Source organism: Harpia harpyja, chromosome 11, assembly GCF_026419915.1.
Source record: "Harpia harpyja isolate bHarHar1 chromosome 11, bHarHar1 primary haplotype, whole genome shotgun sequence".
NCBI lineage: Eukaryota > Metazoa > Chordata > Aves > Accipitriformes > Accipitridae > Harpia > Harpia harpyja.
Window position 1 is genome coordinate 21,128,087 of NC_068950.1, and position 13,343 is coordinate 21,141,429.

The 13,343-nt window shown below is 55.7% G+C and overlaps 1 protein-coding gene across 2 annotated transcripts in view; it reads left to right on the forward strand.

The window, feature by feature from the left end:
- Positions 1-644: 644 nt before the first annotated feature.
- Positions 645-13,343, forward strand: part of NR5A2 (nuclear receptor subfamily 5 group A member 2) — a 99,867-nt gene continuing 87,168 nt past the window's right edge. Inside the window, exons 1-2 of one of the 2 annotated variants that reach the window (XM_052802033.1) lie at positions 645-932; positions 11,459-11,596. In XM_052802033.1, the coding sequence (XP_052657993.1) occupies positions 869-932; positions 11,459-11,596 (202 nt within the window). In that variant the 5' untranslated portion in view covers positions 645-868. The remainder of the gene's footprint in view (positions 933-11,458; positions 11,597-13,343) is intronic. The other variant, XM_052802034.1, reaches the window with a different exon arrangement.

The window sequence follows — 13,343 nt, forward strand, 5'->3', positions numbered from 1 at the left end:
TCAGAGGTAAGCGCAACACTCTCTATGTATCGTAATACTGGGATATCAATGTTTAACCATGCTGTAAAGCTCTTTACTGAGAAAGTAGTGTATGCTTTCAACTAAATGGCTACAGCCTGGAGATAGCCTCCAGCCTGAGGACGGGGGCAATAAAATAATTTTGTCTGACAAACCGTCACCAGAGATTTGCTGGTGCTGTTACTCAGAGTGTAGAATCCCAGCACATTCAGAAGCCTCCTTTAAGGAATTAATGCTTGCTTGTTTTGCCATCCAAGGAGTGTTTACAGAAGCCAAAACAACCATGCTTGCTGTCCACTGTGCAAAGAGGTGATGACATCAGGAAGACAGGTCACAAGTATGAGTTTATAGTCATTACACTTATGTTAGTATGGCTTTTCATCCACTTAGTATGATCTTATGACCCCACAACTTTACAACCTTCTACTCTCTGGGCTTCATAGCACCTCTCCACTCTAGGTTAATCATTTCTCTGCCATTATCTGCCAAGAGTTCTTATCTCTTTTGCTGTCACTTTATAACAGGGTCCTCTTATCAAGCTGTACAAAATCACGTGACATGCCAAACCTATCACAAGTTCCAATTCTTCTGATTAGAGACTATCATGAAATGGGATACATGGTTTACAGCAGGTCACTAACGCTGGAAAAAGTACAGAGTCCACTCAAAGACATACTTGTTGCTTTCTGAATTCTTGGATAATTTTTTTTGTTGCTGTTCATCACACCGACTTTCACTGAAGGCTATTATAGCCTGGATCTCAAGGCCAGAAAAGTTTACAGGCTGCACCTCTTTTGTACTCAATGCTGTACACCTTGCACCCAAGGGTACTGTATATTTACACTTAATAATGTCTTCTGGTTCCCACACAGCCATCATACAGGAATCTATAAAACATGGACTTACATCAGTTGGTAAGTAACAGTTTTCTAACTGTTTTGAAGACGCTGCATAAATATATTAGACTTGGGCTGTCCAAACTGAAAAAAACGTTACAATTGGGCAAACCAACAAAACTGATTAATTTGCATGTGTATTTAAGCAAAAAACAACTTTACGATACAACGTGAAAATGATGATTCAGTGAATAACAATTTTCTCCATAGATAATGTGATTATCAAATATATAATCAGATAATTAATGGCATCTTTATCTATTACAATTGCTAATAACTGTGAAATTGTGTGTGCGAGTGTATAAACTTCTGCAAAAATTAGATTTAAATTGCTTCTGGCCTGACTACTCTTGTTGAAGAAAACCTCAGGAATGTTTTGGGGTCTTTTCTATAGTACACATGTCAAATGCAGCTTCTTTTTTATAGCTAAAAATGCAGATGTATCAGCATTCAGTGGGGATGGACTGGATAATAAGTCGGTTAAGACTTCAGAGAAGCAAAGAAGTGAATACTTTCAGTAGTATATGGAAACAGCACCCGTTCCCCATCAGAAAGCCAGCAGGCGCGGGTTGCTCTGGCTTGCAGGAGCGAGGGGCATTGCACAGCCAGCTGCCCTGGGCTGCCAGGGCTGCAGTGGCTGTGGCCAAGCCCCAGCGGTTGCCTCTCCCCGACACCTCCCTGCCCTTCTCCTTGCATTTCCTATCTCGGGTCATTCTGCCTCTCACCAGACACCAGGAGCTAGGTGCCTTTCCTTTGGCGGTGTCATAGCATCTCCTGCCCAGTCAGCCTGTGCCTGGGTCCGGGCCGGGCCGAGCAGGGCTGAAGAAGGCTTGCCAAGGGAAACCTCTCCTTCACAGAGCAGAAGGCTCTTTGCAAGCCAGCCCAGCAGCGCTGCAGGTTCCACAGCCTGGAGTTTTGCAAGGCTGTGCCTCGGCGCAGCAGTCTATGGCAAGGATGAAAGAAAGGATCTTTGGCCTGTATGTGGGAACCAGGGCTCGCTCTCCTCCTCTTGGCCCCAAAGTGCGTCATCACACGGCAGGCGAGGTGCTCGCACTGATGCTGGGTGTGATATGGGCACCTCGCCATCAGAGGCTTTGGGATGGTGGGGATGGAGGGTGCAGCAACAGCTGCAGGAAATAGCCTCAAACATAGCTGAAACCTGATCTTGATCTCCCGGTTGGAGCTGCTGCTTCTCCTGGGGAAGGTGAGGGTGCCTACAGGAAGGGGTCCGACCTCGGACCTGGCTGTGTCCCAGGCAGCTGGCCCCCAGGGTCTCCCTTCTCACCCTCTTCACGTGCTCTACACTTCCCGCACAAGAACTGTGCCCAACACCATAGTGAGGGTCACTGGGCTGCAAATGGAGCAAATGGAGGACAAATGCCCCATGGATCACACCACCAGTCCCACTACCGCCTGCCTCCTGGCCAGCTGTGCCTGGTGCCAGCCCCACTCCAGGGTGGACTCCTGGTGCCTCTCCTCAAAGGGAGCCATGTGGTCCCTCTGGCAGTGTTGTCAGGGTATCCCATCCACAACAGCCAGAGGGCACAGGGTGCTCCCAGGCTGTCGGACATGGCCGTTACCAGGGTCAGGCCGTACTGGGCCAGGAGGGCTGATCCAAGCAAAGCCACAGAGAATTCAAAGCCAGAGACCCTTTGGTGCTTCTCTACAGGTGTGGGGTGCTCCTCCGCACAGCTCTGCTCCCAGAAACACATGGAAAAGGGGAATGAGTCCAGCTCCCCAGCTGGGCCTTGCTCTCTTGGGCCTTGCTCTGACTTTTGCTCTTTCTGGCTGCCAGGGAGGGAAAGGTGCTGGAGGAGCCTCTGGTCCTCTCTCCTCAGCCTTCAGCATGGGATAGTAAAATAATAAGACATCTCATGAATCTGGAGTGGTCACTCACATAAGGTTTCTCAGGGTGAAATGATACCACCCAAGAGGAAGGGAAAATAAGACACTCTTATCTGTCATATCTAAACCAACTAAGTGCCATTTTCATGGTTTCCAAAAGACTGGCAGGTCTGGGTTCCCTAAATCATGTGGATATGAGAAACAGATTGGTGGGAGTCATAAGTTAGCAGAGCACTCTTGTCACCATACCTCTAAAATGCACTTATACATGTGCTGTACCACAGATATACCAGCACAGATTTGCAAAGCATGGCCCAGAAAAAGCAGGTCTAAATCCTGTGAAACTCTCCAAAATCCTGCGTGCTCTGGGTCAGGGGAAGGATTCTGCCCTTGCGTAACACTGCACAGTCAAAGCCAATGGTGGCATCCCTGAAAAGAGCATCTAACTCAGCATTGTAAACTGATAACCACGTACCTGTAAGGGTTAAACGTAACCAGCACCACCCTGCGGACCTCTGCTTGGAGGTGGAGAGAACCAAATAGGAAGGAGCTGGATTCTGTTCTTATTTGCACTTAGAGAGTAATTCTTTGGAAGAAAAAGCTGTCCTGCCAGGGTGTAAGTACAATCAGCAGCAGGGCCAAGTGCTCTTAAGAGTAAATTCCATCCCTGGACTTTCACTTTTGTCCAGTCCTTCCCAGTGCCTCCTTTGGTTTTTCCTCTCAAGGCAGACCAGGTGGGCTTGTGAGGGCCTGCCAGCCCCTCAGGCCAGGGGCACTTGCTGCTTCCCACCACAGGGGCTGAGAGGTGCCCTCGTCAGGGAGCACCTGCTTTGCAAAGATGCACCAAGTGCCTTCACCCATCTGGCGATAAGTTAGTTTTCGGTATAAATCAGTGATGTGTCACAGCAAGAATGACCTAGCTTTCTCCCAGCAACAAGGGCCTCATCCAGCTCCCATGAATGCAAATCAGACTCCACCAATTTAATTAGCAGTGGATCTGTCCCTTGGAGAGCAAACACAACCAGCCTGGAGCTGGAGTGTGAGTAGGCACTACCCGTTGTTGACACCTGCGCTTAGGTTTACAGTCACATAGTCAAAGAGGCAGCTGGAATTCACAAAATCTTAATAGTACATACTATCTTCCAGATGAAGAACATTGTATGGACTTATGAAAATTTTTATGGAAGTGCCATGATTTTTTTCTTCTACCAGATTCCGGGGCAATACAAAGCTACTTGACTAGTTTTGTTCTTCCTCTAATCAGCCTCTTGTCTTAGTGTCATCAGGGACACTGCAATTTTTATAAGCATTAGCTATGATTATTTAACAGAAATAACTGTTTCATTAACTTGAAAAAAAAGGTTATGTAAGAGGAAAAATAATCTACTTGTAGTTTCTTACTGTAAAATTTTTCAGCTTGTATAATACTTACCACCATCTTAATTTTAATGTATGTCCTCAGGCAGTTTACAGTATTATAATTAGTACTCTTGAGTTTGGCAAGGTTTGTTTTTCTGTATTATTATTATTATTATTATTATAATATAATGATATTTCATATGATTAACAAAGACAGCACATATTACCTTTAAAAGTTTGGATTAGGATTTTGGCCAGCAATGATGCAGGCAAAGCTTCCACAGGAGTGAACTGTTTGGGCTGTGTGAGGGCTGCAAGACATGAGCCATGGGTGATTTTTTTATAATAGAGAACTTTTGCTGTTATTCTTTACTTTTATCAATTTTCTTCCCATTAAATACTTTTCCCGTCGTTATACTGCAAATGAGCTATCTACAAAAGGGACAGTATTTACATTTACACACGATTTTTTCCAGTTAGTCTGATTTTAAATACCCAAATACATGAGGTAAAGTAATAGTGATGATGCCTGTGGTCTCCAGAGGGAAACCTCCAATGCTGACAAAACACCTCCAGCCACTCGTCCGTGTGAGCAATTTAAAGGTCAGTTCTCAAACTTGTCTTTATATAGGGTGAAAGGGAATAATTATCTGCAGCAGGAGTTGCGTTTGGCAGCATTGTGGGAAAAACTGTTACAACTTCTCATGCCAGATTATTATTAATGTCTAGAGTTTACTCACATATTACATGAGTACATTACATATATTACATAGATATGCAACCTTATATATTAATATATATTAATACATTCTTATGTACAATGAACAGACATGCATATGTACACAATCCTTATCAAGATTTTTCAGTATAAACTATGCCTAGTTTATCTTCTCATGGTTTGTTTTATGATTTTATGCTTATGTGTGGAGAAATCTTATATGAGCTAGATATATATATATGAGCTTAAACTTTTTTCATGATAAAGATCAGCTATTAAATTATTTTTTTAACTAAACTTTTCCAAGCTTCAAAACACAATTATTGAGGGCGGGGGGGGGGGGAGCAGACCTAAAACATCCTTTTTATTCCACCAACAGATCAAGGTCAGTTGCCCCAGCAAAAGAAATTTCATTTTTAAGCCTGTCTGTGCAGGATAGAAATCAATTATCTCTTATGATACAGAAACCGGCGCTCAGCCCTGACAGAAGCCTTGCTTTATATACAATTATGTTTGGAGTTCTATTTCCAGACCAAGCTCTTGCTTTTTTAACTAGATGTTCCACTCGCGGCTCCAAAAGGGCAGCACAGGCAGAAACAGAAGAGCCTCATCAGAAAAGTAAATAATTATCAGTGTTGGAAAGGGGCGGTGGGTTCGCGGCGGTGGAGGGGAGCGCCGGGACCGTCCGCGGCGTCCCTTCGGCCCGGCCCCGCGGCGGCTCCCGCCGGCAGCGCTGCCGCCCGTGCCGCACCGCGGAGCACCGCGCCGGGCAGCGGCTCCGCTTCTGGGCGGGCGGGCGGGCGGGCGGGCGCGGAGAGGGGCCCCCGCTTTCGGATTCACCTCCTCGTCTCCCCTTCGGGAGGGGAAGCCGCCACCCCCGCAGCAGGCAGGAGCGATCAGAGCGAGCACGTTTACCCGTTAGCGGCAACAGGTCCAAGCAGTGCGGGACTAGAAGGCGTTTTCCCTACGGAACTCATGTGATTTATCGCGGGGGGGGGGAAGAAACAAAAAAAATCTAGCAGAGTTCCTACTTGCAAACCTGGATCTCTAAGTGCTCTAATGGATAAAGGCTACCGCGCGGAAAAGGCTGCGCTTCGCTGCTGATGCTGTTGGTCCAGGGAACCCCTCCCGCCAGCTCTGGGCAGGGCTCACCACCTCCCGAAGGGCGCCCGGGGGTGCCTCAGCTTTCGCACCTCCCCGGGGCCTCAACCCTTCCACGCCTTCCAGTTTGTTCAGCAAAATCTCCGTGGGAAAGCTGCCTTGCAGCTAGAAATGAGTAACCGTCCCTGCCCACACGCGTGCCGTGCCGCCTTGGGGGCGGGCGGCCCTGCGGGAGGGAGTGCGCCCCGAGCCAGGGCGATGCAGCCGGGGGCGCAGCGGGGCCCTGCGCCCCGACCCGGGCGGGCCGGAGCAGACAGCGGCTGGAGGAGGTGAAGGGTTACGACACCTCACTGATGACTCACTTAGCAATAAAAGAAAGGCAATCACGGCGATGCTTTACCACCCACTTGGCCCAGCTCACTCCTCACTCCGGAGTCTCCTGTAGTTTTGCATCACGCTGCTGCCAGGTGTTTATAAGGCGGCAGCGCATTCCAGCGTGCGGCAGTAAGCTTGGCCGGGCTTGAAAAATAGCTTTTCGGTCAATAATTGACTGTTTGGAGATGGTTCTCTATTTCGGACCGGAGAGGATCGACATCTCCGTAAGGCAACACTGAATGATTCGCAGCAGATAAAAGGCTTTGGAAAGCGATCCTCTGTGGTGTGTGCTTTACTGCCGAAAGTATTTCAGCCTGAAGCACCCACTCTGTTTCCCTGACAGTGGATCAAAAAAAGATACAGAAAAAAGTCTATTTTTGTGTTTCGGTTTTGGCGGGGGGGGGAATCAGTTCTGTAGAGGGGACAGTTTACTTTATAAAGCCCGAGTTGGAGGCACTAACAGCCTCCGCTCAAATGAATCCCTAGGAATTAAAAGCAATATTTCCTCGGCAGAATGATGAAAGGCGCCCGTTGGCTACGCGATTTGGAAGGTTTCGAGGTACTCTCCCTTTCGTACTGTAGGGGTGATTGGAGCGGAGGGGGGAAGACATGAGATGAAAGGGAGAAAAGAGAAGAGAAGAGAAGAGAAGAGAAGAGAAGAGAAGAGAAGAGAAGAGAAGAGAAGAGAAGAGAAGAGAAGAGAAGAGAAGAGAAGAGAAGAGAAGAGAAGAGAAGAGAAGAGAAGAGAAGAGAAGAGAAGAGAAGAGAAGAGAAGAGAAGAGAAGAGAAGAGAAGAGAAGAGAAGAGAAGAGAAGAGAAGAGAGAGAAGAGAGAAAAGGGGAGGGCAAGAAAAGAAAGGGGAAAAAAGAGAGTAGAGCAGAGCCTGTATTGGATACACTTTTCGTGGTGTAAACAGTCTCGTAAAGTTGGGCGTGAGAGGTGTGTGAGGTGAAGCAGCAAACTCGCGTTATAAACTTCCCTAGCTGCAGAGGGGTGCTGTGCCTGCCGCGCTGCCACACGCTGCCTTCTCCGGCGCATTGCCCGGGGCCGCCCCGCTCCGTGCCCGGGGCTGTGCCAGCCTGTGCCCGGGGCTGTGTCTCTGCGCCGGGGACAGGCTGCGTGACCGTGACTCTCGCCCCGCACCTGGCTGAAGCCGCCGGTCTCAGTGAGTGATTGCTCAGAGCGGCTCTGGGCTGGCAGCAAACGGGAATGGTCAGCGGGAGAGGAACGGGGGCAGGATGCAGATTTCTCTCTTTCTTAAATACTTCCCTCTAAGTCTTTTTGATTGGCTTTGGATTTAGACTTCCCAGCAGAAAAGTTTCAGTCCTCCATTTATTTATTTATTTTATTTGCTTCTGCGAAGTTTGTCTTGAACATCCCACCAAAAAGTTCTCTTTCGCTAGTTTGCTGGGAAGATAAATCAAACCTTCTCCAGGACACTTTCCGACAGAAAGCTAGAAGGGAGCGTGTTATTTGTTGCTCATCGAGCAGACCCTCCAAGATGGAAATGTCCCCGCTGAGGGAAAAAGGCTTTGAAATTTGCCCAGGTTCTGTGGTCTCTTTGAAGCTGTAAGAAATTGGAGCTTTCCTTGAAATATCATCACACAAAACCCTCTAGTTTGAAAACAAAGAGATGGAAGAAGCTTCAGATTATTTAAAATTAGACCGTGTTTTTTTAATGTAAATGTACATACATTTAAATAGGGAAGTATAAAATATTCCAGGTCTTGCTCCTCGTACTAATCAAGGCTGCTGGAGGCTCCCCGAGCCATCATCTTTTATAATTATAATTGCACGCGTCAATCAAGACCTTCAGGCAAAGTCAGAACAAGGCAGGCAAACTCAGGAGAGAAATCACATTAAAAAAAAAGTTTGGAGAACTTAGGAAGAAATGGAGAAGAGATTAGAAGAAAGGGTAATTAAGGTTGCTCAAGGCAATCGTGAGAGCTAGAACTCCATGTTAAATTAAACGTAGCCACGAGGGACCAGGTATCATTTATAATATGTAGTGCCCTAAACTGTTACTTCGGAGAAATGTGGATGTGCAATAACCACTCCAAAGTATTTTCAACCATAGCGATAGCTCGCGGAGTGGCTTCGCGATGTACAGTTTGAACTCGCTCCAAACCCTTGCCCGGCGGAATGACATTAAGCCCACGAGTTGGAGCGAAGGAGCCGGGAACTGGTGCTAGGGTCGTGCCCGAAGGGAGAGTGTCGGCCGGGGAGAGCCGGCCCGGCCCGGCCCAGCCCAGCCGCCGGCGGAGACACGCGGCCGTCCCGGCCGGGCTGCCCGCGGGGGCTGCAGCCCGCCTGGCCCCGGCTGCGCTTGGGCCGGTTTCGCCTGCCCTCTCCGGACACTGGGTTGCCTTCCCCGGCTTTCGCCTAAAACGCGGGTGCCTCTGCCGGAGCAGAAATAACGAGAGCGGCGGCACGGAGCGCCCCGGCGGGGCGTCGCCAAGCGGCGTGACCCAGCCGGCGGCGAGCGGGAGGGAAGGGACCGGCTCTTTCCCCGACGGAGCGCAGCGGGCTGCAGGACCTGGTCCGGCGGTGTCCTGCCGATGTGTACTAAACTTCCCACGGTCTGCTGCAAATGCAGCCGGAGCTGTGCTCTGACAACGCTTCTCCTGCGGGGAAGGGCTGCGAGGAGGCGAAGCTCCTCTGCGAGCGGCCCCCGGGGTCCTCTGGCTGCACGTCGGGCCAGCAGCAGCCCGACGCGGCCCGGCTGCAGGCTCGCAAGGCCGGAGGGCCGCGGCCCTGCCGCGCCGCGGGGACCCCCGGCCCGCAGCCCCGACCCCCTCCCGGCGGCCCCCCGGGGGAGCGGAGCGGAGCGGAGCCGCCGCTGCGCTGCGGACGCCGCCAGTGCTGAGCCGCCTGGGCTCAGCGCAGGGCGATGCTACACGGCGACGCTTGCGAGAGGGGTTGTTTGTAATTAATGCATCTGGGAACAACTTCCCAAGGGCCGAGACGGGGTCTCAGCCCGAGCTACTTCTGCCTAGGAACGAGGGCATTCCCTCCGGATGGTGTCCATCCACCCCGCCTTAGCCATCTCGGCCGCTCCCGCAGCTCGCCATGTTGCTGTGCTAAAACTTAGTCGCTGGCGAACTGCTGAACTGTCAAATGATAACTTGAGAAATAACGTGTTGATACAGATCAAGAGTTCGCCTGCTCGCCCTCCCGCTCGAAGGTGAATGGGGGAGCGGTGAGAACGGAAGGAGCCCGAGAGGTCCGAGCCTCTCTGCGCGTTGGGTCCATCCCCAAAATGTTAAACCCTGCACAGAGAAGGAAGGAAAGAGACGTTTTCTACTCCAGTGATGCTGGTGTTGGGTTGGCACGGGATCTGCGCTGAATTAAGCAAAGGTCTCTTCTTCCAGTTACTGGGTGCGAAAAGTTTGAACTGACAGGGGAAGAGCACAGCCGCGTCCGCTCTCTGCACGTGGAGGGATTGTCCCACCGCCGGTCACCTTGCGACCATCTCAAGTATTTAGTAAGTTACAACGAGGGTCAGTTTTCACAAACTCTCTCCCAACCGACGGGAAATGCTATACCCTGCGCTGGAGACAGTTCTGCGCCTCACTTTCAATCGGAAGCAATTTTCATCGCCAAATATTTTCAGCTCCTAATATACACAACGGAGATGAAAGTGTCAGAGGAGTACGGGCAGCCGAGCGCTCGGGCGGGGGGCTCGCATGCTTTCAAAGGTGCAAATATCACCCATCCCACACCGCCAAACCTACGCGCCGCAGTGGGAGCGGCGCGGAGCCCTCCGGACCGTCCCAGAGTGGGAGGGGCGAGAAGGGCAGCGGGGGCGGGCAGACCCCTGGCCCCGGCCTGGCTCGCCGGACGGCTGGGCACCCCACCACCCCCGGGCCCCCCGCCACCCCGCGCCGCGGGGCCTCCCGGCTCTCGCCGCCGAGGCACCCCCTTGCGAGAAACGAGTTCTTTGGGACAACTTGGGAACGAGTGCCACTTGATGCACCTAGAGCCGGGGAAGGGAGGCTCTTGCTCAAGCGATGGCTCTGCCGGGGCATTGGCTTTTGTGCAAACGATGCAACTGGCATTGACAGGTTTTGCAAGTTTAGGGGAGGGAGACCCAAAAAGCCAGAATAGGTACAGCAAGCTCAAGCGCGGCTCCCGCCTGCTCTTCTCAGGCTCCAGGGCTGCGCGGCGGCAACGTGGCCGCAAGGGTCGGGGTTCTCCGAGCGCAGGGGGTTCTGCTGCCTACCCCCGCCCGCCCGGAGGGAAGGCGAAAGCTGGGGATCTCGCAGCCGCCGCTGGCCGGGCGGGGGCATTGCCCCGCCGGCCCCAACGGAGCTGGAGCGGGGCTGCCCGCCGGCAAGGAGGCACACCGCGGGAGGGAGGGCAGGCGCAGCCCGGCTCGGTGGGGCCAGTGAACCCTCGGGCTCCGCTGGGGCGGGGAGGAGCGGCTGCAGCCTAGGCCCCCACCCCGCAGCCCGGGTGAACAACCGGGCAGAGGGTGAGCCCGCTGGGCAAGTGTGTGTGCTCCTGCGCGTGTGTGGTGCCTGTGTGTGCGCGGGGGGTGTTGCTCATCCCGCCTCTGCCTTATTGGCTGCAAGGGCGGTGTCGGGGCCCCCCTTCGCCGGAGCCCCCCGCGCCCTGCAGCCCTCGGGCTCCGGGAGCGCCTCCCCGCGGGCCCGGGGCTAGAGGTCCCGATCGGCACCTCCGCACTTGTGGCGGGGGGAAGAGGGGGGGGGAGGAGAAGGAGGAGGAGGGGGGAGGAAGGGAGGAGGGGGGCGGGGGTGGGAACCCTGTCTAGCAGCACCGGCGGCGGCAGAGCGCTCCTGTGCACTGTGCCGCTCCGCATGGATCGGGGCGCCGAGCTGCCGCCGTGCTGAGCCCCGGGCGGAGCTGCTGAGGGCTCCCGGGGTTCCTCCTTCCTCCCCGGCACCCCCCGGTCTTCCTCCTCCTCCTCCTCTCCGCCCTCGCCGCCTGCAGCCCGGCTACCGCTCCGCGGCTCCCCCAGCCGCGGGCACCCGGCGGCACTTCCCGGCGGCCGGGGCCGCTCGGTGCTCCCGCTGCAGCAGGGCGAGGGCTGGCGTGGAGCAGAGGGAGGGAAGAGGAGGAGGAGGAAGACGCAGCGGCCGCCGAGCGCCCCTTGCTCCAGCTAAATCTGTGCTGCCGTGTCCAGGTGCTGGTGTCGCGGACGGACACGGAGCCCCCAGCCCAGCCCGCAGCCGCCTTGTCATGCTGCCCAAAGTGGAGACGGAGGCCCTGGGACTCGCCCGGTCGAATGGGGAACAGGGGCAGATGCCGGAAAACATGCAAGGTAAGGGGGGAAAGGCACGGCGCTCCCCCTCCGCGCACGCTCGGCTCCCCCTCGGCAAACCGTCCCTTCGTCCTGCCAAAAAAGTTTACGGCGGCTGCCTGCGAGCTCCCCCGCAGCCCCCCGCGCCCGCTCCGCGCCCCGCCGAGCCCCTGCCTTCGCGGGCCAACTTCCAGCGTGGCTCGGGCGGGCACCGGGGCCCGGGGCACCAGCGCCGAGGGGACGGCAAGGCCCCGACCAGGAGATGCAACCGCCGCCGGGGAACCGTCAAGCATCTGGCCGGCGGGAGCCTGCCCTGGGGTGCAGACGCCCCGCCGGTCGCTGCTCGGGGACACCGCGTCCGGGGTCCGCGCAAAACTGAAGTTTATGGCAGGGGGAGTTAGGCGGGGAAGTCCTGCCGAGCACCCCGTGTGTTTCACACCGTCCCGAAACGGGACCCCGAGGGCTCTGCCCCGCGGGTGCGGCGCCCGCAGGCACAACGCAGGTGGCAGCGGCGGCGGTGCGAAACTTCGCTGCACGGAGCCCCGACGCCGCGGCGGATTTGCGCCCTTGCGGGGTACCCGCAAAGGCAGCGGGATGCCCCAGCTGGGTGCGGGAAATGCTTCTGTGGGGCGGGACGGGGCCATTCCCGGTGCCGCACTACGGGCCGGAGCGCTGCGCGGAGGGAGGCAGCGGAGACCCCCTCCGAGGGCCGCCGCCGGGAGGGTTGGCTCCCTGCCTCGGAGCCGGCAGCCCGGTGCGCGGGCGCTGGCCACCCCGCCCTGCCCTGCGCGCCTCTCCCGGGGCACAAACTCGCGTCCCGGCTGCTCTTTCGAAATTGTCCTCCCTTCTGCCGGGAGCCTGCTGGGAAGCAGGGGCGGGGTGGACCCGGGGCCTCGGAGGTGCCGGAGGCGGCCCGCCCGCCCGCCCCTTTCCTCGCCCGCGGAGGAGGCTCCGTGCCAGGGCACGGCGCTAGGAAAACCCCTGCTTCCCACTTGGTTTTGCCTGCGAGGGAGGGGAACTTCGTCCCAGCGCCGGGCCCTGGAGCCGCGGCCGCGGGAGCAGAGGGGAGGGCCGGGCCCTCCTCCTCCGCCGCCTGCGGCCGCCCGTGTCCGCCCCACGCCGCTACCAGGCGGCGATCCCGGGCCGTGCCGAGGTCGCTCTGGAAACGTTTTCCCGGCTGTGAGGGGGGCGAGTTAATGCCCCCCACGCTCCCCAGCAGCTCCCCCGAGCGCCGGGGCGCAGCCCCTCTGCCCGGGCGGAGGGGCGCGCAGCTCCCGCGCCCCCAGCCGGGCGACCGGTCCGGGGGCTTCGGGCGGACTCTGAGCGCCCCGGAGCCCCCGAACTGTGGCAGCCGCGGGGTTACCGGCAAAGAGGCGACATCCGAAGCGGTGCCGCTGCTATGCCCTCGCCTTGCTCAGGAACCCTCCGCTGCCGCTGCGCTTGTCGAGCAGTTCGGAGGTTTAGCAGCAGGGAAGGGGAAGGAAACCGGCCCCGCGGTGAGCGCTGGGCTTTCTTTTGGGGACTAACCAGAGCTGCTGACTGGGCTCTTTGAGGGGGAGCCCGGCTCGAATGGCCGCGCCCTGTGCCTTCATTCAGCTTGTTTTACCCCCCCGTCCCCGTCCCCGTCCCCTCCTGACTGCCGGCTCCTCCCCGCCTTTTCCCCGAGCGGCAGAAACTTCAGGCGGCCCCGGCGCGCGGGTTTCCCGCCAGCCCCCGGTACCGGGGGGCGCCGGCTGGGCAGGCCCCCACCGCATCCCCCGAGGACGGC